The 21,093-nt window shown below is 41.8% G+C and overlaps 1 protein-coding gene across 8 annotated transcripts in view; it reads left to right on the top strand.

The window, feature by feature from the left end:
- zranb3 (zinc finger, RAN-binding domain containing 3) overlaps positions 1 to 21,093 on the top strand; it is a 98,022-nt gene that overhangs the window by 21,424 nt on the left and 55,505 nt on the right. For all 8 annotated transcript variants that reach the window (XM_019868446.1, XM_019868445.1, XM_019868450.1 and 5 more), the window contains exons 7-12: positions 1,485 to 1,656; positions 4,357 to 4,494; positions 12,921 to 13,040; positions 14,837 to 14,956; positions 15,042 to 15,221; positions 18,199 to 18,369. In XM_019868446.1, the coding sequence (XP_019724005.1) occupies positions 1,485 to 1,656; positions 4,357 to 4,494; positions 12,921 to 13,040; positions 14,837 to 14,956; positions 15,042 to 15,221; positions 18,199 to 18,369 (901 nt within the window). The remainder of the gene's footprint in view (positions 1 to 1,484; positions 1,657 to 4,356; positions 4,495 to 12,920; positions 13,041 to 14,836; positions 14,957 to 15,041; positions 15,222 to 18,198; positions 18,370 to 21,093) is intronic.

The raw sequence follows: 21,093 nt of genomic DNA, 5'->3' as shown, positions 1-21,093 counted from the left end.
CATGTGGCGATGCTCCAATTCAGGGGTGCCCAACCTTTTCGACTTTTGAAGCGACCAACCTCCTGCGATGGACCCGATCACGAGCGTGCAAGCATACACACACGCACGCACGCGGGTGGGCAACCATGCACACATGCGCATATACACACACGCACGCACGCCACGATGAGCCACAGTCATAACGGCCCCGAAAAAGAACGAAATCGAAACCTCCAGACACACAAAGATTTCTTTTTTCCCCCCCATTTCCCCCTCCCACTCCTCACGGTCGACTTTGGACCAGTCCGCGGGCTGCCGGTTGATTCTGATCGCTCTAATTGCACTTCATTCAGCTGTGTGTGTCAATGGCAAGTTGAGTTGCCACGAAGTAGCTGTAAGTGACTGATTAGCATTAGCCATCCCATGCTACACCAGAATGCATTGATGAATGAAAGTTATTGTGTACTGATCGGAAATTCAGCAGAAATTTGCTCCTCAAGTGGTGCTTTGTCTTTCAGAATTAGAGCAGAATACAGGAAGTGCCATCTATGTTCACTGTGTAAATGTTGCTCACTCATGAAAATGTTTCTCGATAGATCATTCATAAGTATACTCATTTGATAATTGTTATTATTAATATTTATTTACATACTGACCCAAATAACAGGACAGAAACACATATATCTCTCTTTTTGTTTATGTGTGTTCTTAAACCCCTCCTCATACTGGTATATATGTATTTTTTTGATATATGAGAGTGCCCATGTTTTGTTTTATTCAGCTATTTTAATTGATGATACTTGCTAGGGGTCATGTTGTGTTTTATCGAATGGTTGATTTTATGTCAAAATGGAAATAACATTTTAATTTAGTTCCTATGTTAAAGATGATTTGAGCCGTTTAAGATGTGAGTTACCCTGAACTAGAAAATACGTTGTTGGCCAGGTCCTCCTGTCCAACAACCTCCGGTCCTCACGTCAGTGGTCTCGTATCCATAAAGTAGAGAGGCATGAAATAGCGACTTATCAGCATCTGTTCTTTCATACTGGTAAAAGTATCTAATACTGCCAGGACACATTCCCTTAAATTCCCTCTCCTCAGCCGAAAGTCCGAAAACACTAAAGAGGAAAGCAACACATTCTGGCAACCCCTCGTTTATTTTGTCCAGCCAACATGCATGGCAGATAACCAGCCTTTGTCTACAAGGCCACTTTTATTCTAAAACCCCATTTGGCTGATGAGTTGTGAAAGTTTGCCATGGCCTCGAGACAAATTACTTTGCTGCTCTGCAAATTGCTCTCACGCAAAAATACGGATCCCCAACTGTGTGAGTAGAGCTTTTTTGCTTTTCACAATGCAAAACTCTTGTAGTACCAGGCAGCTCCCAGATGGGAATTTTTAAATATGTTTAACTACTCCTTGAGGGTACTTCTGTAAATAAGTATATTTAAGGAATTTTGCTTTGGCTTGTAATGGTTTTTTAACTCTTAATTCCTTTCCTGCAGGTACTTCGGACCCCGCAGGCAGTGGGATTGTAGGGGGGCATCCAACCTAGAGGAGCTGCACCAGCGGCTGAGCCAGATCATGATCCGTCGCCTTAAGGCTCAGGTGCTTAGTCAGCTTCCCCCGAAAATCCGCCAGCGCATCCCGTTCGACCTTCCAAAGGAGGCCGCAAAGGTAAATCTACATTCGGTATTCCAGTGCTCCCTTCCCTCAAGGGCTGTTCGTGTGTGCATTTTTCCAGTTGTCAGTCCACTAATATATCAACATTATGGATTAGGAATAGCTCGAAAGGATCACTGTCTTACTAAAATTAAATTAAATTCTGTTTTGTGTGTGTGTGTGTGTCTGTCTGTCTGTCTGTCTGTCTGTCTGTCTGTCTGTCTGTCTGTCTGTCTGTCTGTGTGCGTGCGTGCGTGCGTGCGTGTTTGTGTTTGTGTGTGCACACCCCATTCAGCATGATACCTGATTGAACAGCATTTATACAAATCGCAGTGTTGTATTTGTAGATTGATGTTGGTCGTTATAGCTTTGCCAAAATAATGGTTGTGGATTCTGTCACCTTAGCTACTGAATTATGTCTCTGTCAAACCTGTACAAGTTTGACAAAATTATTAGGACATCTGTCCATAAAGTGAAAATGCACCAGCGTTCTTTATTTTTTCATATCAGCAGCTGCAAGGGCATACAGAAGCACAAAATGTGCGCCTTTGGTGCTAATTATGCACACGGCCCCATTTTTTGGAGTGACACAACAATAAAGGAGATGCCCATAAAAGTGGCTATGCTGCATTTTTACCCCAGAATCTTACGGAATGCCTTATTTTGTGGCAAAATGTGGTCAATGCTTCTCCATAGAGGTGCCAATTAGGTACACACGGAACTGGTGGGAAAAGCTATTGTGTTTTGTAGCTTTTCTTGAGCAGCTCCCTTATCGAAAGTCGACTGATGCAGATCATTTGTCTTCAGTGGACGCAGTGGCAGCAGTTGCTTGCCCCGCCCCACCCATTTAGTTATTATAATACAATAGTTATTGTAATATATCTTTATTTATATAGCGCTGCAGCTGTAACAAAGCGCTTTAAAGAAATAGTAAACATAAAATAACAAAATACAGTAAACATACCATAACAAAATACAGTAAGTGTATAACACGACACATACAATAAGACATGGACAGTCATGACCACTATTCCAGCATACGCCTTGTTGTATGAAGCAGTTGTACATGAAAGAGGAGAGACTCAGTGTCCTTTCACCAATGGATCAGAGATGTCATTCTCAAAATGTGCAGACATATGCTACAAGCTAAATTCGAAAGTAAACAAGAAGCTGTAGTGTCCATTGACGGAAAAAGAGATTGGTTTCACTACTCCTGTCCCATGTAAATCTGCTTCAAATCCAAGCGCCGACTCTCACGTCCAAATACGCATCCGCACTCCACGCCGACGCTCCTCTCTCCTCTGAGTGTTTTCCAATACTTAAAATGATGTTATAAAGTTTTAGAGCGAATGATTGGCAAAGGCGACATAGTATAATGTAAAAAAAAATATGTGAAAGACCTCGCAACCCAAGACCGCCACCCACCATCCCCAACCCCCCTTAAAACCATGTGTACTCCAGGACCACGTGCTAGCTAGGCCCTGGCCCTCCTATCTCCTTTTACTCCCTCATGATTGCTTTTATCTTCCACTGCCAGACACTTTTTATGCCGCACCTGCCCTTTACATGTTTAGCCCTGGCCTTTTTGACTATGGTGGTCAAGTGACTATCATCATGAGCGGAGTGTTTAGCCACTCATTTTTGAAACAGCAGGTTCTTCAGCTGGTATGTAACATTCATAATTAGAATAAAAATTCATTTCCAGACTGTCAAACGCTTGTTTATGGAGGTGTTGCTGAGTGGAACATCTAAGCAACAAAACATAAATGGAAGGGAGCTTTGTTCTCCGGCAACATGATCCCATTAATTCATTCGGTTGTCCTTGACTTTGACTAAGTTCTACTGAAATGCTAATGATTTCACTAAGTAGAAACACTTTTATGTTCCAACCAAAACTTGTTTATTGTGTCGAATACACAGTGCACGGAAACTCTCACAGGATGTGCACATTAATAAGTCTCTGCTTCATTTATCCAACTTCCCCCCTACCCCCTTCCCCACAGACATTTCTTCCTGCCTGACTGCCTCCCCCAGCTCGCCATATGGGTCACATGTAGCACTTTCGGACCGCATTGACTGTTTTGCATGATCTTTGCGATTCGACTGAGAATCACAAACAAAAGGGCCAATTTAAGCCATGCTACATGGAAATGTAATCCGATTGCAGTGATTGAATTCAGCACGCTAATTTTTTGTCAGGCCTCTACATCGTGTGGTGCATTATAATACAAAATAGTGTAAAAGTAGCCTGTAGGACACCCTGCTGTTAACCAACCACACATTGCCGTGTTTTTATGATAAACAGAACCTGTTTATGAATAGCAGGTCACATATGGTGATGGCGGCCGCTCCCACCGCAACACACTCCACTCTTGCTTTAAATACTCTTCGCCAATCACCTTGAGAGTGCACGAGGCATCTTTGATTTATTGTAGCCTGGCTGCTTCTCCATCTTCGACCCCGGCTTGTCACATTGCCGCTATAATTGGGAGATGCTTCTGACCCACCTAACAACACAGGAGCCCAGTCGGAGGGGGTGGCATCCTTGGGAATTCTGTACCTTTTTTCACCCTCCATCTTTCTCTTCCCTTCCAGGAAAACTAGGACATCCAGCAGCACAATTTATTCTTGTGTGCCTTATATCTCCAAACCAGTTAAGATAGAAAGCGAAAGATGTTGAAGAGCTCAAGAATTTGCCTTCCCCTTGTTCCGCAGGAGGCCACAGCCAGCTTCGCCAAATGGGAGAGCCTCATGAAGGGATGTGGATCAGAGGTTGTTGCCACCAGCAGCAACCCCTTCACTGAGGTCATGAGCCTGATCACGCAGATGTACAAGCAAACAGCAATTGCCAAGGTAATGGGAAACCTGCTTGCAGGACAGACAGCCTTCCGCATTGTCTGCTGGGCTTCGGCATTTATTGATTGACTTGAGATTTTGTTCCGCTTTTTAATAATATAAGTGAACGACACTCTTTTTGTTTAACCATGTGTGCATCCGTTTTCAAAGACTCTATTATGCTTGCCACCTAATCAGGCTAAAATATTCCTGACACCAAAGTAGAACTAAAATACTGGAATATGCTGTCAAAACTGCAACATCACGTCATTAGTGCCATCTGACGCGCAGAGTCAACAAACCAACACCTACCCAACTAGATTACCGGTAATCAAAATGTACCTTCCAATGTTGTTAACCCCTGCGGCACATCTGAAAGCCGAGAGTTTGCAAAGAATATCACTTTAAGTCAGTGGAAGAATATCATCTGAAAGAAAAAGGGGGACTTCACGCTCTGTCTTGGTGAGATCTCATGGCAGAGCATCGCCATGGAAACTGAACTTAATGATTGCCGGAGAAAAGCACTTAGACAAAGCTGGGGGTTCTAACTATAGGATTATTTAGTCACGTCCAACCTGGCATGATTGCACCCTGGACCAACACCATTACACCTCTGTAATCATGTTGCTATGGAAACAATGGCTTTCAGTTTGAAGTGAGAAGGAAATAAACAGTGGGTGAGGGCGGCCGGATACACGCAGCATTCCATTCCTGTACTCCCGGTTTGTAGTGCCGTCGAGCCTGATCCTCTCGTTATGGCAGCCTGTCGACCTTCCATGTTGCAAAGTAAACATTGTACCAAGCATAGCCTCTGCCACATTTGAGACTGGTGTTTGTCTTAATTAATTGGTTGACCTGAGCCTTGAGAAGTGTGGCCCCAAGGTTTACAAACTCCGGAGACAACCACCAAATGCAATCACCGTCGCGATTCGACGAGCCTGAATTTGTATCTTGTTTTGGACTTCATGTTGTTTGCTGATTGGATTCTGCTCAATTTAGCCCAGTGCCGGTCCTCCTTACATGACAAAAGCCATGTCATCCATCTCAAGGCAGATGCTTCCACCGCAGATGCATTTAAAGTGTTGTTTATTTGTTTGTCAGTGAGCAAAATTTGTGAAAACTGTTTGACCAATCACCATAAGGTTAAGGGCCAGAAAATACATGTTAAAATTCCTTCCTATAGCTGTGAATGCATGCTTATGCAGAAGGTGGGTATGTATTAGGGTGTACTGTTTGATTCCAATCCACATTCAGATTATTAGCCTTGGCAGCGGCCTGTGCTTGACCTGCCATCCTGGTGTCTTCTATTGCTTTTAGAGCGTGACACACTTTCTATACTTGAGGGGATTTTTTTTTTGATCATCAGGAGGGGGTAGAACAGTGAAATATCACATTTATGTCACTTTGACGAGCAACATGGCCCCTGCCTGCCCTCCAGTCGTCCTGGCCATGATGGTGCCAAAAAGTCTTTGGGGTATTTTTATTGCGTTACCCGCCAAGCATCTGCTCCCAATTACCCAGAGAGGACAGCTCTGATGCTGGACTTTAAAGCTAACAGCCCGCTTCAGACAGTTGAGAAGTTTGTGCACTAATTAAACTCAGCGGAAAGGACCCAGCATAACCAAGCCGTCAGTAATGAGGACCCCCCGATCAGAAAAGGGTCAGCAGACCTGGTGAAGTGAGTTATTATTTGGAGCACCGACTAATTATATCAGCAAATCAAAGCAGAGGTTCTGCCAGAACAGGTGTCATGGATGCTGAAGTTGTCAGGTCGCAAGAGGCATTTTACAGAGGTGAGATTTCACATCACCCAAACCTTTTTCTTAACTGTCCAGCATAGACTGTGTCTGACTCAAATAAAAACCATAATATTCTCACTAGTGGGCACTATTCTTAGGTGTCTCTTGCCGCGCCACAGTGAAATGAGCCGAGCCCAGATGCTGGATGATTTACTGTACAGCATTTCCACACTCAAGCCACAGCCGCAGTCATCACCATGCGTGGTTACTGGGCAGCAGCTCGCAGTGAAATGATACAAGATACCTGCAGGCTACAGTGAACTCAGCATTACGTGTTTTCTCAGACTATAAGCTCCAAGCTGTCAGTCAAGGTCACAGAGGCAAGCAGGATGCTCTATTTAATTTGTCGTTTGAACTATTTTCATTTGCACTTTACGTTCTTTGTTTTTGTTTTTTGTAACCGAATTCACTCAATTTTTGCTTCATGTGTTTTTTTATCATGCTCGTCCTTCATCTGCCCCAGTGCTGACTTTTTTTTCCGTCAATCAGCGCTCTCCTTCCATGGGGAACTCATCATGCCGTTAGTGTGCGTGTATTTAGTTCCTGGTTTATGTTTTGTCTTGTCTGGTTGTTGTCATTTGTTGCAAGTCTGCCCCGATGCTCTTTTTGCTTATGGTGTGTTTGGATTTGGGGAATTTGCATGTTGGCTCTCCAGTGCTTCTGCATTGTTGTAAATAAACTCTATTTGTGTTTTCTGCATGGCTTAGGGCCATGCTCTCCCATGTGCTCAAATCACAAAAATGCACAGTTGTACACTTTTCTGGCTGCTCAACTTAAGTCTGTCATTTATGCACATTCCTGACAGATACACACTTTGGGTACTTTTCCTCTTACATGCTCCAGAAGCTGGAGTAGGTCCACTGGCCCGAAATGGTAAACCATCAAATTTCGCTTGGCATTATAACATACTGTACGTCGCCACATGTAAGCAACTTCCAGAAAGCGATCAAATGCATGTGAGGAGACTGAACAAGTGATATTTTATGAAGCTAGTCAAAGAGGCGCTGTGAGTCAGCTAGCAAAGCATTTTAGTCGTGATATTGATTAGTGCCAGCTGGCTTTATTTCACCTATAACTGCGAGGACCGATTTTTCAAACATGGCGCCGGCGGCGGGAATTCAAAACAAGGCTTCACAGTTTCTGAAAGCGCAGGGCTCCCACTTTGACAAGAACTAAAGTCATCGTAATATTGCAATTGCTAGTGGTGCAAGAAAGGTTGGGCACTACTGATCTACAAACATGCATTCAGTTACAAGTACAGTAATTTGATTAGTTTTGATTTATTTAAGACTGAATTAAAAAAAAGTATGCGAGTCCTGACTTCTCGATGACCCATGCGCTATGTAAGATATTTTCATGTTTAAAGTAAGCTATATTTATCTCATGGATTTCAATGTCTCAGGGAAACTCTCATGCTCCTTGATTTACATCCAGCTTCAGGATTCAATGAATCACACACGCTCAAACTCATTTTCATCTTACTGCGTGGTTTTGTGTGTGTGTGTGTGTGTGTGTGTGTGTGTGTGTGTGTGTGTGTGTGTGTGTGTGTGTGTGTGTATGTGTGTGTGTGTGCGTATGTGCGTGTGTGCGTGCGTGCGTGCGTGTGAAGTCTGGATGGAGGAATACACAAGTACACAAGACCAGTTAAGTAAAAAAGAAGACGGACGGGAGAATATAGCTGTTATTGCACATACGGTGCTGCGAAAAAGTATTTTGCCCCTCCTGAAAATCTTTTTATTTTTTTTCTCAAGTTTGACCACTTTCATGTTTAAGATCCTCAAATAAATATAAATCACTCATTCTTGAGAGAAATGGACAAAAGAGATATTTAAAAAAAATAATTCTTTAAAATGCACATGGTAATACTTGGATTTGCATAATTAGGTTTGGAGAGAAAAGTCTTATTATTATTTCACCATATCTAAGAGCAGGTTTTTAATAATTAAAAAAAATAATCTTGTCAGTTTAGAACTTGATTTTCGTCAATTTTCTCAGACACATTAAAAAGTGTGCAGTTTTAAGTCCAAGAGGTCTAAGAAGAATCCAAAGTCTGAAATTAATTTAATAGGTTACGCTATGTGATCAAATACACTTGTTTTCGGATTTCACACATTTCTGAATAACCGCAAGATTTTATTGATTTCTTTTTAATTGTAGTCTGAGGAAAAACATTTTCTTAAATTTCTAATAGAGGGGTGTGGACGAACAGTCATTTATTGCATTATTTACATAAATTATACAAAGAATAAACGTAATTTTTCAAAGAACAACCAAAACGTGTGGTGTCGACTGGGTGTCGATGGTGTCAACAGAAACGCATTAAAAAAATATATGTCTTTGAACAAATGTAGGACGCAATAGAGGAACAATGATGAAGTCTGGTATATTGAACATAAATCTGAAAATAAACATACTGTGAATGTCATCATTTACAACTACTGGAATGCAAAAAATGATTTAGAACAACAGAAGGAGCCTTCTCCTCTTGCCCTCCTCCATCGCTTTTTCCTCTCCTCCGTATCAGCTCCCTGGGCTTCCTTTCCTTTCCTCCTGTGGTCCTCATTCACTCCTCCTCCGCTCCTTCATTGATGCTCTTCCCCACTCTTCCTCATCTTCAGTGTGTGACAGATGTGCTCACACTCGATGAAATCCATCACATCAGCACCTACTGTGTAAATTTCCCTCTTTGCTGACTGCAGTGGTGTTGCATTTTATTAATTGTTTCATGATTATGTCTTCACCTAAGCTGAAGTCACATTTACACATATTTGATATGATGAACATTAGTCATTTAAAGTCTTAATGGTGTATAATTTTTTGGTGATAGACACAGAGGAGGAAATAAGGGCAATACTGGACATAACATAAACTGAATATCAGTTTGAACTTTAAATATCTTGTCAGTGAAGTGTATTCGATTAAAAATAGGTTGAACATGATTTGCAAATCATTGTATTCTACTTTTATTTACACAACGTCCCAACTTAAGCAAAATTGTTTTTTATGCGATTATCCACTAGGGGTGTTTGATTCCACTTTTATTAAATATTAAATACTTCAGTACTCACTGATCCCAATACCATCCATCCGTCCATTTTCCGATCCCCTTTGTCCGCACAAGGGTCACTGGGGCGTGTGGAGCCTATCCTGGCTCTCATCGGGTAGGAGACGGGGTACACACTGAACTGGTTGCCAGCCAATCGTAGGGCATTTATAGACGAACAATCATTCGCTATCACAATCACACTTATGGACAATTAAGAGTGTTGCATGACTCTGCCACGCGTGTTTTTTGGAATGTGGGAGGAAACCGGAGGCCCCGGAGAAAACCCACGCAGGCACGGTGGGAACATGTCGCAAACTCCACACAGGAAGGCCAGAGCCTGGAATTTAACCCTGCGCCTCTGTACTGTGAAGCGGACGTATTTTTGATACATGAGATGCCTAATAAACCAGTGACAGACCATTTTATAGAAATACGTTTCCCTTACTTCTGGCAAACATTCACGCTGCAGTCCAAAATAAAACACAAACATCTCACTCTGAAATTAGGATCATTTGTAATAAATTAACAATGCAAAACTAAACTGACAACTCCCTGCGTTTTAGGCTTTGTTCAAAATAATCCAGGTTCAAATGTTATCAGTTACTGTAAATTTGACTCAATGAATTTGACAAATAGGCTTGAAAGACACGGCTGACAAATCACCATGCACTGTAAGCATTTCATACCAGTCGATATTGATGACTATGGTGATTTTTACATGTCCAAAATAAGAAAAAAATAGATTAAAGATCAAATAAAATACAACCATCCAGAGTAAAAATACCATTCGTAAAAAATATAGGTACATTCAACAAAAAAAAAATAGGCAACAGGTAATTATAATACTCTGTATAATAAGTGAGTGAGTAAAAGTGCTATGTTGCCTCTACTGCATAAAAATAGACCTTATTATGCACCGAATAATAACGCTTCATTTTTTCTGAGTCGATGAAAACAGGTAAATTTTTAAAATAAGTATACGCATGAAATACCATCACGGAGAAAGTCATCATACCACCCAAATAAAGTTAGCAAATAAAAGTTTTTAATGTTGGAACTAATAATACTAATAACACACTCTAAACATGAATATAATCCTTATAAACATGCATATACTATAATTAATGAAATTGTATCTGAATGGGAATATGAGAGGATGGACATGAATGGAATTCAAAAGAAAAAAAAAACTGCCAGCCATCCCGAAATTGAGCTAACAAATAAGCATATAGATGTTGGTAGCAACACACTTATCATGAACTCAAAGCATTAATATAAACCTTATAAACATACATATGGATTTACAGAAATTTCATCCCAATGTGCAAAGGAGACAGTTGACATGGATGCAGTCCACTTAGAGAGAGGTTATGTCAGCCATGCATGTCTATTGTTTGCTGACAGTGAAATGGTCATAAGAGTGTGTCTTGTTATCGCTGACTGGTATTGGCCGCCGTTGCGAGAACACGATACTCTGAAAATAAGGCCGGTATTGGCCCGATACTAATGCCTGGTATTCACACTCACCAATCCCTACCACAGATAGTTCATCATTTAACCACATGCGATGTGACACAGATGGGGGAAGCAAAAAAAAAAAAGATTTTTTTTTTTTGATTGAAAAGTAGAGACTGTGAAATGTTTTGACAAGGTTTATTAAACATTTGTTAGCTGCATAATCAGTATGAAAGGGCTACAACCGAATACAGTGATGGCGTCAGAGCACATGCGGGAGGAGGACATTTGGTCAGCGCACTGGGGCACGTTCTGCCATTCAATAGATGCGTGATACATGAGTTTTCTGTCAACACACTATTTCATCTGTTGTCCCAAAACAGGCTCACTTTGCTAGAAAATGTGAGCCCTCTTTGTTTCTCTCTTGCACACTCTTGCTCTTTCTCACTTTTATACACACATACATTCAGTTGTTGGCCACGAGTGTGGGCGCTTTCTACGTGTGACGGTGTTTTTGTACTCGTTTCATTATTTTCAGGTTATGTCTCTCTCCTAAACACGAGCTGATCCATCTGGGCCTTTTATTGAGCATTGTGCGCCGATGGTCTGAATACACATTTGTCTCGCGCATTACTGTGGAAGAGCCAACTGTTAGGCCCATTTTGAAACCAGTCAAATCACTGATCACATGGCATTGTCATCAGATGTGTGGACTGTATACAGTATTTTGTTACTGGATGTTGGTGACTAAAATAAATTGAAATACTCTTAGATTAGAAAAATATATCAAATTTGGCACAAAAAGAACTGCACGGGCAAGGTCAGGAGGAAAACAGTAACTCCTTTGTGGGGAACCTTTGCCGGTAAATTGGAATAGCGGGCAAATTATTAGAAAATATGTATGTATATTTTTTTTCTTTCTGGATCCAAGGAAATGCCTTTTAAATACTGCAAAGGCAAAAAAAAAAATCCATTAAAATACATGCAGATCTGATGTATACTGTAATTATCCCTTTCCCACTGAAATTAGTGGGTAGTAGTGATCCGTGGCGACACGCAACCAATTGGCATATTGTCCCTTTCCCATTGACAAACAGAAGGCGATTCTGCCCCCCCCACACCACTTTGCCTCTTGGGTACGTCACCACGCTGTGATTGCGTAGATAGTGCGACAGATTTCTTGGTGGTAAACAAAGCAACATGGAGAGTGTTCTTCCTTTTAACATGCTTTTTACCGTCCTCAAAATGGTCGAAAAGCAGCTCCTGAGACAACAGCTTAAGGGCCGATCTCCTAGCTTTGTTGTGGGGGCGTGCTATATATGAGGCCGATGGCGCGCGATGTTATGTGCTGGTGGACACGGATCGACACTGGTCAGTGTGCCTTTCCCACTGCCCAAAAAAGCGTGTTTACCCGTGGTTTTGCGGCAGTGGGAAATGGGTATAAGTGTCTTAAGATTTAGCCAATACATATTAAAAAGGTATGTCATATACAATCTAAATCACTGGCTTAGTTCTGCATAAAACTCAACTGACATTTCATCAACACATGCTCGTAGTGAAATTAATTTTGGAGTTTACAGATTTATTATGCTTAACCATTTTAAAAGAATTTGGGGTGGAATCTGAACAAAATTTAACCAGAACATAAAAATCTTTTTAAGGTCATGCCACAGCATTTCAATTGTAATCTTTCTGTAATATTTTTAATCCTGGATTCACACAGCTCTGAAGCCTATTTTATTTATTTATTTTTTTCCCCGGTAATCTCAGGCTGAGCGTGGAACACCACTCATATCTCTGAGTTGCAAGGTATTGATTCGCAGCTGCTTTGTGTTCTCGCTCTCTTTTTAAGTCCAGATCTCTTGGCATTCAATGGTGAATTGATCACACAGAGAGGATGCTGCTGTGATTAATTGACTTCCTCACTGATCTAGCCCATTCCTTTCTGTGGGGTCCACAAATGGATCGATAGATTCAGTGGCCCCCTTTAATCTGTGTCTATCTCTGTGCATGCCTGTGTGTGTGTGTGTGTGTGTGTGTGTGTGTGCGTGTGTGTGTGTGTGTGTGTGTGTGTGCGTGTGTGTGTGTGTGTGTGTGTGTGTGTGTGTGCGTGTGCGTGTGCGTGTGTGCGCATGTGATGCTAGGCTGGAGCAGTGAAGGACTACATCAAAATGATGCTGGAGGCAGAGCACCTCAAATTCCTTGTTTTTGCCCACCACCTAACCATGCTGCAGGCCTGCACGGAAGCTGTCATTGAGGCCAAGGTAAGGGCAGCATTACCCATCTATTCGCTATTATCGCAATTGCTATCACTTTTCATTATGTGCGCTTTTAAACGCAATGATAAAGTCTCACTTTGATCAGTGAAGAAGGCCTACTTTTCCTCTCTCCGAAAGTAAACTTTTAATTTCAAGACTTCTCGCCAAAGACGTAATTCACAAGTTGTCACAGGCAAACGGCATCGCTCAGCTCAGCGCAAGGAACTAGCAGGAGGGTTCGAGATTGTGTGTGCGGCATAGGTCGAGAAGGTGTTGGATGTATGTAATGCTTGACGACAACGTGCGATAACACCTTCTGCTGTGAGGCGCTCATTTCGCCGTGCTTGCACTCTCCAATTAGTACAGTGGGTCTAAAAAAAGGAATCCTCTGCGAAATATGGTGTGATGAGATGCAGCGGAGGGTGTTTCTTGTGTGTGATAGCATGGCACAAGTAGCAGGCTTTTACCCTGTGGCGCAGTGGTTTGGGTTGTGTGTGTGATAATATGGAGACCCCAAGTGCGAGAGAAAAGCACAGGTGTTGGAACAGCAGGCTGCTTTCTGCGTGATTCATGGCCTTGGGAAGACGTTAAAAGCAGACGGATCCTTGGTTGTGACCTTTAGCCAGGAGAAGTCAAACTGGCCTCTCTTGTTTTGCTCCTATTGAGCCACTGCTAAGTGTTCACGATACTGTACGTACATTTACGGTGCATGTTGGAACCGCACAGTGTGAACATGGAGCAGCTCCACATGACCCAAGGATCCAAACAAAAGAAAATAACACTCGCTGTGGTGCATTAGCAACTCTGACAAGTTGTGCTTGAATGGACCTTTAGATGCTGCTCTCTTTATTTGGCAGAATCAAATCCTGTTTACTGCTGTTAATTCATCCCAGCCCCTCCACTTAGCTTTGTTCATTTGCACGTCTGTTACAGAAATGTCCTGAATACGAAGTACGTGTTTATAAACTGCCCTTTGTTTGCAGTGTCCAGCACAAACCACCCTTTTGCAATTGTAAGAGCTTTTATTCAAATCAAGTACTGTCTGGGTGAGCACAATTCTCACACCTGACCTCTCTCCTATTACGTGAATGTGTTTTTTCCCTGAAATGCATTCAGAAGAAGCGGCGCACCGTTGCTAGTGAACTGCTTGTGTTTAAAATAACAGGATCACCCCAACAAATGAAAGAAGTGAATTTTAAATCAATGGGGTGCTCAACATGACTCAGTGCAATCCAACAGATTTGTTTGAAAACAATTGGAGATTCTTTTAGAATGAACATCCATCCATCCATCCATTATCTGATCCGCTTATCCTCACATGTTGCAGGTATGCTGCTAACCTATCTCAGTCTTCGGGCAGTCGGTGGGGTACTCCCTGAACCGGTTGCCAGCCAATCGCAGTCGAATTTTCTTTTGGAGTATAGTATGCCATATACTATACTCCAAACCGCTCTCATAAATGACTAGACCAATGACTGCAAATGACATTTTGTCGATGCACTCACACATTTAAATGATTCACCTTTGCAATTTTTGCAAAAAGCCAGTCAAAGTGTGGAAAATCTTAATTTTAAATCATATTTTCAATCATAATTTTAAACTGAAAATTCAAATTCAAAAGAATTTAACCACAGCCTAGTCTAATCTCCCCAAAAGTATGAAAATGGAGAAGTGGATGAAAAGCTCATTCAGGTGTACCCGCTTGTTAAGCCATTATATCATTTACTGCATATTTCGATAGACGGCAATGTAGATTCGATTTGGTGAACAAGCAGTTAGTATCGTTTGCTTTTGTTTCACAGGCTGGTTATATTCGTATCGATGGCAGTGTCCCATCTTCTGAGAGAATCCAGTTAGTTCACAAGTTTCAGAATGACCCAGATGCGAGAGTGGCCATCCTCAGCATCCAGGCAGCCGGTCAGGTACCGTACGCAAGCATGCACGCTCACCACACACAAAAAGAACGCTCCGTTGCATGTCAGTGAACAGTTTTTGGCTCCTCCCCAGGGTTTGACCTTCACCGCTGCCAGCCACGTGGTGTTTGCCGAGCTCTACTGGAACCCCGGGCAGATTAAGCAGGCTGAGGATCGCGCCCATCGTATCGGGCAAACGATGTCTGTCAATGTACACTACCTCATCGCCAAGGGTACCTTTGATGCCGTGATGTGGTCCATGCTCAACAAGAAGGTACTTAACTAAGGCTGGGCATTTTTAAGAACCTCATGATTCGATTGTGATTCTTTAGGTGGCAATTCCATTCAATTCTTCTCGGTTTTGACCCCACAATGCATTTTAATGGACATGCATTATATGTGGATTTTCGCTTTTCGCGGGCCCGTCGGGTCTCTGCTCCATGCAAATAGCAGGGAGGTCAACTGTAAATACATTGTTTTTAAAAAAAAAAACAAACTTTATTTGGTTTCCAGAATGCAAAAATAATAAAATAGAATAATGAAATAAAAATAGAAATGTAAAAACTTAACTCACAAGAACTTCTCTGTAAAAATATCTCTAGTATTCAAAACTACTGTCTGACCTCTTAGCTCATTAATTAGTGGTTAGTGTAGTTCATGTCAGCCTTAGTGATGGTTTTCCCTTTGGGGCATACTGTCACCTACGCTACATAGAGTCAATGAAGTCTGCTCAAAGCTAGCAAGCCTGTGTTATATAACAAACGCACATGCGACAGGCGGGGCATGTTTCCGTCAGTCGTCAGCGAAATGGGCATCACTCAGTGATGGACAGAGAGCTCCATTGGTACATTTCCCGATTAGTGACGATTGCACTGACAGACGAACACTTCCATCAGTCATTTTGGAAAGTTTGTCGAAAATCGAGTATCGCCACCAAAATGGGCATCCGTCAGTGACAGAGTGACAGCCCATCCCGTCAGTGAACGGACTGCCCACCGCTGGTATTATGTGTGCGTTATATACTCTCCTTATTTCCTGCAAATATGGGTGGTGTGTTACATCACTCAGTCTATTTGTGAGTATCTGAGCATAAGCTGTGGCCCACAGCAGCTCCTAGGTGAGTGTGGTTATTATGTTTGTGTTTTACTATTCTCCTGCCTTTCAATAAATGTCTGAAAAGTACATTACGATTGTGACTCTCTTTTGCCACGTGAGAGCATTGCAATAAGTAATCCGTAAAAAACCTCATCAAATGCTGAAAAATGATAAGTGAATGCCAAACCTCAATATGCCCTGGGCACACTGTACTCATAGCCCATGTCCAGTGCCTCCAGAAAGTATTCCCAGCGCCTAACATGGGGCCTGACAGGTTTTGAATTTTCCCTAAGTGCAGTTTTAGAAAATGCATTTTGTTTTTACTTGGGTTGTCTTTTTGAGATTCTCAAATTGGCTTTGAAGACCTCAAGCATTTAATTGTGATAAATGTGGTGGTGGGGGGGGGGGGGCAAGATCAAAAAAATGAAATCGGGAAGGGGGCAAATTTTCACAACACTGAAAGTATTCACTGTCTTTGCTCAGTGCTTTGTTGAGTCTATTGTATCCTTACAGCCTCAACTTTGTTTAATATGACTGCACAAGCTTGGCACACCTACCTCAACCTCTATCGCGTTGGAGGATGCAGCATCTGTGTTCAGATTTGAAGATATTTTTACAGTTGTTCAATCAGATTAAAGTCCAGGCTCCAGCTGGGCCTCTCAAGGACATTCATAGAGTTGTCCCACAGTTTTCTTTTGATACCTTGGCTGTGTGACACCTGCTGAAAGATGACCTGTTTCCACAGGCTGGGGTCAAAGGGGCTCTGGAGCAAGTTTTCACCGGAATGTCTCTGTAATTTGCTGCATTCATCTGTCCCCCAATCTTGACGCGTCTCCTAGTTGCTGCTTATGGAAAACATTGCTACATCATGATGCTGCCGCCACTGTGCTTCACTGTAAGAATGGTTTCATCCAGCTGATGAGCAGTGCCTGGTTTCATTTAAACATGTCAAGCAATCAAGCAATAGAGCTCAGTCTTTGTATCATCAGGCCAGAGAATTTCGTTTCTCATAGTCTAACAGTCCTTCAGGTACCTTTGACCAAACTCTAGGCTCGCAGCCATCTGCCTTTTACCAAGGAGAGGCTGGAATAAGTAAATATTTTCCCTCAAAATTACACACTCAACACCTCATAATGATAATGAGTGGCTTCCATCTGTCCACTCTACCATTCAGGCAATGAAGAAGGTTCTCTTTCCACAGAGGAACCATGGCGCTCTGACAAGAGTGATCATCGGATTTTAAGTCAGCTCCATGCCCGAATCTCCTCTTCGCTAAGTGCTCATTTCTCTGAGCAGTCCTGGTGTTTCAGAACCATCCATTTACCGATCACGGAGTTCAAAAGCAGTAGACATGTTTCTGTATCCTACCCCAGATCAGTGCCTCAAGCCAATGCTGTCTCTGAGGTCTACAGGACAATGAATTTGACTTTACGCTTGATTTGTGCTCTGATATGCCCTGTTGACTTGTCAACTATGGGACCTTACATAAACACATGTGCATGCTTATCTGGTAAATGTAAGTCACCACAGCTAGACTCCACTTAAGTTGAAAAAAACCTCTCAAGGATGATCAGGGCGAAACAGATAAGTGATGCGCCCAAGCACAGTTTTGAGCATCATAGCAAAGGTTGTGAATACTTTTTGTACATGTGATTTATTTATTTATTTTATTTTAAATGATTTGGCATAAATAAATACATCTTTTGCCTTATTTGGGGTATCGTGTGTGGAAATTTTAAAATCAATTTAATACATTTTGGAAGAAGGCTTTAACATGACAAAATGTGGGAAAAGTAAAAATGAAGTGTTGTGAATACCTCCAAGTGCACTATTTGCAGATGAGCACCAGATGTCTTTTGACTTTTAACCTTGACAGAAGAAATAAGATTTGAAATGCACTGCTTGTTGACATCAACTAAGATTAATACAATTGACTCATTTGCCGTGTGATTCAAAGTCGCTATTTTATATTTTCTGTTCCGCAGTACTGTGTAACTGCTACTCATAACTGAGTGTCGAGATTTTATGCACACTTTTTTGTTGTTGTATGATAAAGCAGTCTGGGTTTGAAATGTGCTCTATAAATAAAAAGAGCTTGCCTGCTCACTGCACATCAATAGAGTTTGAAGAAGCTCAGGAAAATTTGTCTTTGAAAGGAAACCGTGACAGGCAGCACTCTGAATGGAAGGAAGGAGTACCTCAAGGCTGAGGAAGGGGACAAAGACAAGTGGGACTTCCTTAACTTCGCCAGCGCATGGACACCTAACGAGCTTCCCTTGGAGAGGAATCCTGGACTTGACGCAGATGAGGAACTGTACTTCACTCATGTGAGATGGTGAAATTGTTTGATTTTATTTGACAAACTCAACTTTGAGTCAAATATACAGTCAACTTAACCCAACTTTGTCCCCTTGCACACTTTTTGCTCAATGTCATTTGGAATTGACTGTGGAAGAAAGAACAAAAGGTACATATTACGGTACATCTTTGGGGAAAAAAAAATAATAATAATAACTGCATGCTTTAAAAAGGATTGATGGTGCTATGTTACGTTTTTAAAAACGTAATGGACGTGGACCAAAGACAAAATTTATTATTATTCAAAGGTTTAACAAGATTGTAAAATATGATGTAAACTCTTGACTTTTTGTCTACTGTGCAAAAGCTCTGATCCATTTGCCACCGCTGGCTGTGTTCACTGTACAATTCTTTTCGAGAGGGGAAAAACTAACGTTACTGTCAGACTAGCCAACAGTTTAAAAGCTGCATGTGGCCTTTAAACTGCTAAAACCATTCATTATGCATCATCAGGTTATGGTGTTTTTATGTGGCACCAAGATATAATGCCAGAAAGTGTTGCTTACGTAGTCACCAAAAGTATAAATGCCAACATTTTTGTTTTTGCTCCCATTTTTCATGAGCTGAATTCTCAAGATGTGAGACTTAATGTTCGCACACAGGACCTATTTGTCTCCAACATCTTCTAAATACTGTATGTGTTTGACACCACTTATCCTTTGCTGAGATAATCCATCCACCTCACGAGAATTGCATATTAAGAAGATAATAAACAGCATAATTATTACTCGGGATGTAACGATATAAAAACCTCACAAAATGCTATCTTCACGGTATTACGGCGTAAGTAACAAGAATGAAAACTTGCCGTGGGGGGGGCGTCAAATTATAGAAAACGAAGTGCCAGGAAGGGTAAACTTTAAAAAGAGGTCCACAAAACTACCGTATTTTCCACACTAAAAGGCGCACTGGATTATGAGGCGCACCTTCAATGAATAAGATATCCTTTATTTGTCCCACACTGGGGAAATTTACAGCCTTCAGCAGCAAGATTGTGGGTAGAAAGAAGAGAAAAGAAAACACAGTTCAATTAAGTGCAATATAAATACAAATCTGGAAAAGGTCAATAAGTTCAATTAAGTGCAATATAAATACAATAGTCACAGTACTATTCACATTCACATTTGTTGTCATATCATTTCAATAATTTTATGATTTATTTATTTATTCATTTTTTATTCAGCAGCCTGACAGCAGTCGGTAGGAACGAGCGGCGGTATCTCTCCGTCTTGCAACGCGGGTGTAACAGTCTCTGACTGAAGGAGCTACCGAGTGCTGTCAGGGCTGGCTGGAGGGGGTGGGAGGGACTGTCCAACATAGCTTTTAGCTTAGCTAGCATCATTAGCGCGTCGACCTCACAGTGCAGAGGTACCAGATTCAAATCCAGCTCCGGTCTCCCTGTGTGGAGTTTGCATGTTCTCTCCGGGTCCGCGTGGGTTTTCTCCGGGTACTCTGGTTACCTCCCACATTCCAAAAACATGCATGGGAGGCTGGCTGAACACTCTAAATTGTCCCTAGGTGTGAGTGTGGCCATGCATGGTTGTTCGTCTCTGTGTGCCCTGTGATTGGCTGGCAACCGGCCTACTGCCCGAAGATGGCTTGTGAGGATTAAGCGGATCGGAAAATGAATGAATGAATGAAGTAGATGTAGAGTCCATGCACACAGCAAAATATGTGAGTGAGCTGATGGGTGGATGATGACAGGATGGCCATTCTTGGCATTTTGTTGAACACATGGTGGAGTAAAATCATTTTGTTAGCAAGCTGCTTTAACAAATGCGTTCTGACTTTTTGAAAGGTTTTAATGTCAGCTGATGTTTCTCGATGACATAATGGACGTGTTAAGCTTGACAACATCCAACTACACAACCAATACCATGAAAATGATGAATCTTCATTGTTGATATTTACTCTGCATTAGCCACTTTTTCAGCAACTATTCAAAAAGGATAAAAAGTTGAATGTAATGTCAGTGAGGGTTTCTTAAAGGGGCAGCTACCCCATAACGACATGACAGAAAGCAGCTTTGGGGACACATGCAAAATATTATAATGACAATAGACATGTTATAATGACATGTTTTATCAAATAACCTGTTGTGGACAATAAATAGACTCCCTCCGTACCATTTACCCACTTATTACACACACCGTTTGTAGGTCTGGGTATCGATTAATCATGTATGTTTTATTGAACATGACCTGATCAAAACAATAAATACTTTAAATCAGCCTGGATGCGCAGCGGGGCCACTGTGTCGGGGAGGAAACGGGCAAACTGCGCAGCACGCACTGCCGTATCTTTGCAGAAACACTGCAATTGTGTTTCTACTAATGCTCACGTTTAAAAAGAGTTGCTTTTTTTCGGGGTAAACTTCGTCACAAACTTTAAGTATACCGTTTTTAATGAAATCCCCCTTCCCCCTCCATGTCCATGTTCTTGTTTTTGTTCGCGTGTTTCGTTTCATGATGTCGTCTCAGATTACACTATTTCAATCGCGCCACACTTTCTCCGCACAGAAGACACACAGGTTTTCCAGCTACGTCCATGAACATGTACTTCGACTCCCACCTTGTTTGAAACCCCCGGTTCTCAGTGTCCACCTTCCGTTTTGCCATTTTTGATGGGTATCTGAAAGCTAATGTCACTGTTATGGGAACGACTGCTAGACTAATAAATATTTAAATAAAGCG

Source organism: Hippocampus comes, unplaced genomic scaffold (assembly GCF_001891065.2).
Source record: "Hippocampus comes isolate QL1 unplaced genomic scaffold, H_comes_QL1_v1.1 scaffold41, whole genome shotgun sequence".
Lineage (NCBI taxonomy): Eukaryota > Metazoa > Chordata > Actinopteri > Syngnathiformes > Syngnathidae > Hippocampus > Hippocampus comes.
The sequence above is the reverse complement of the archived record's forward strand: the minus strand, read 5'-3'. Positions and strand labels throughout refer to the sequence as shown.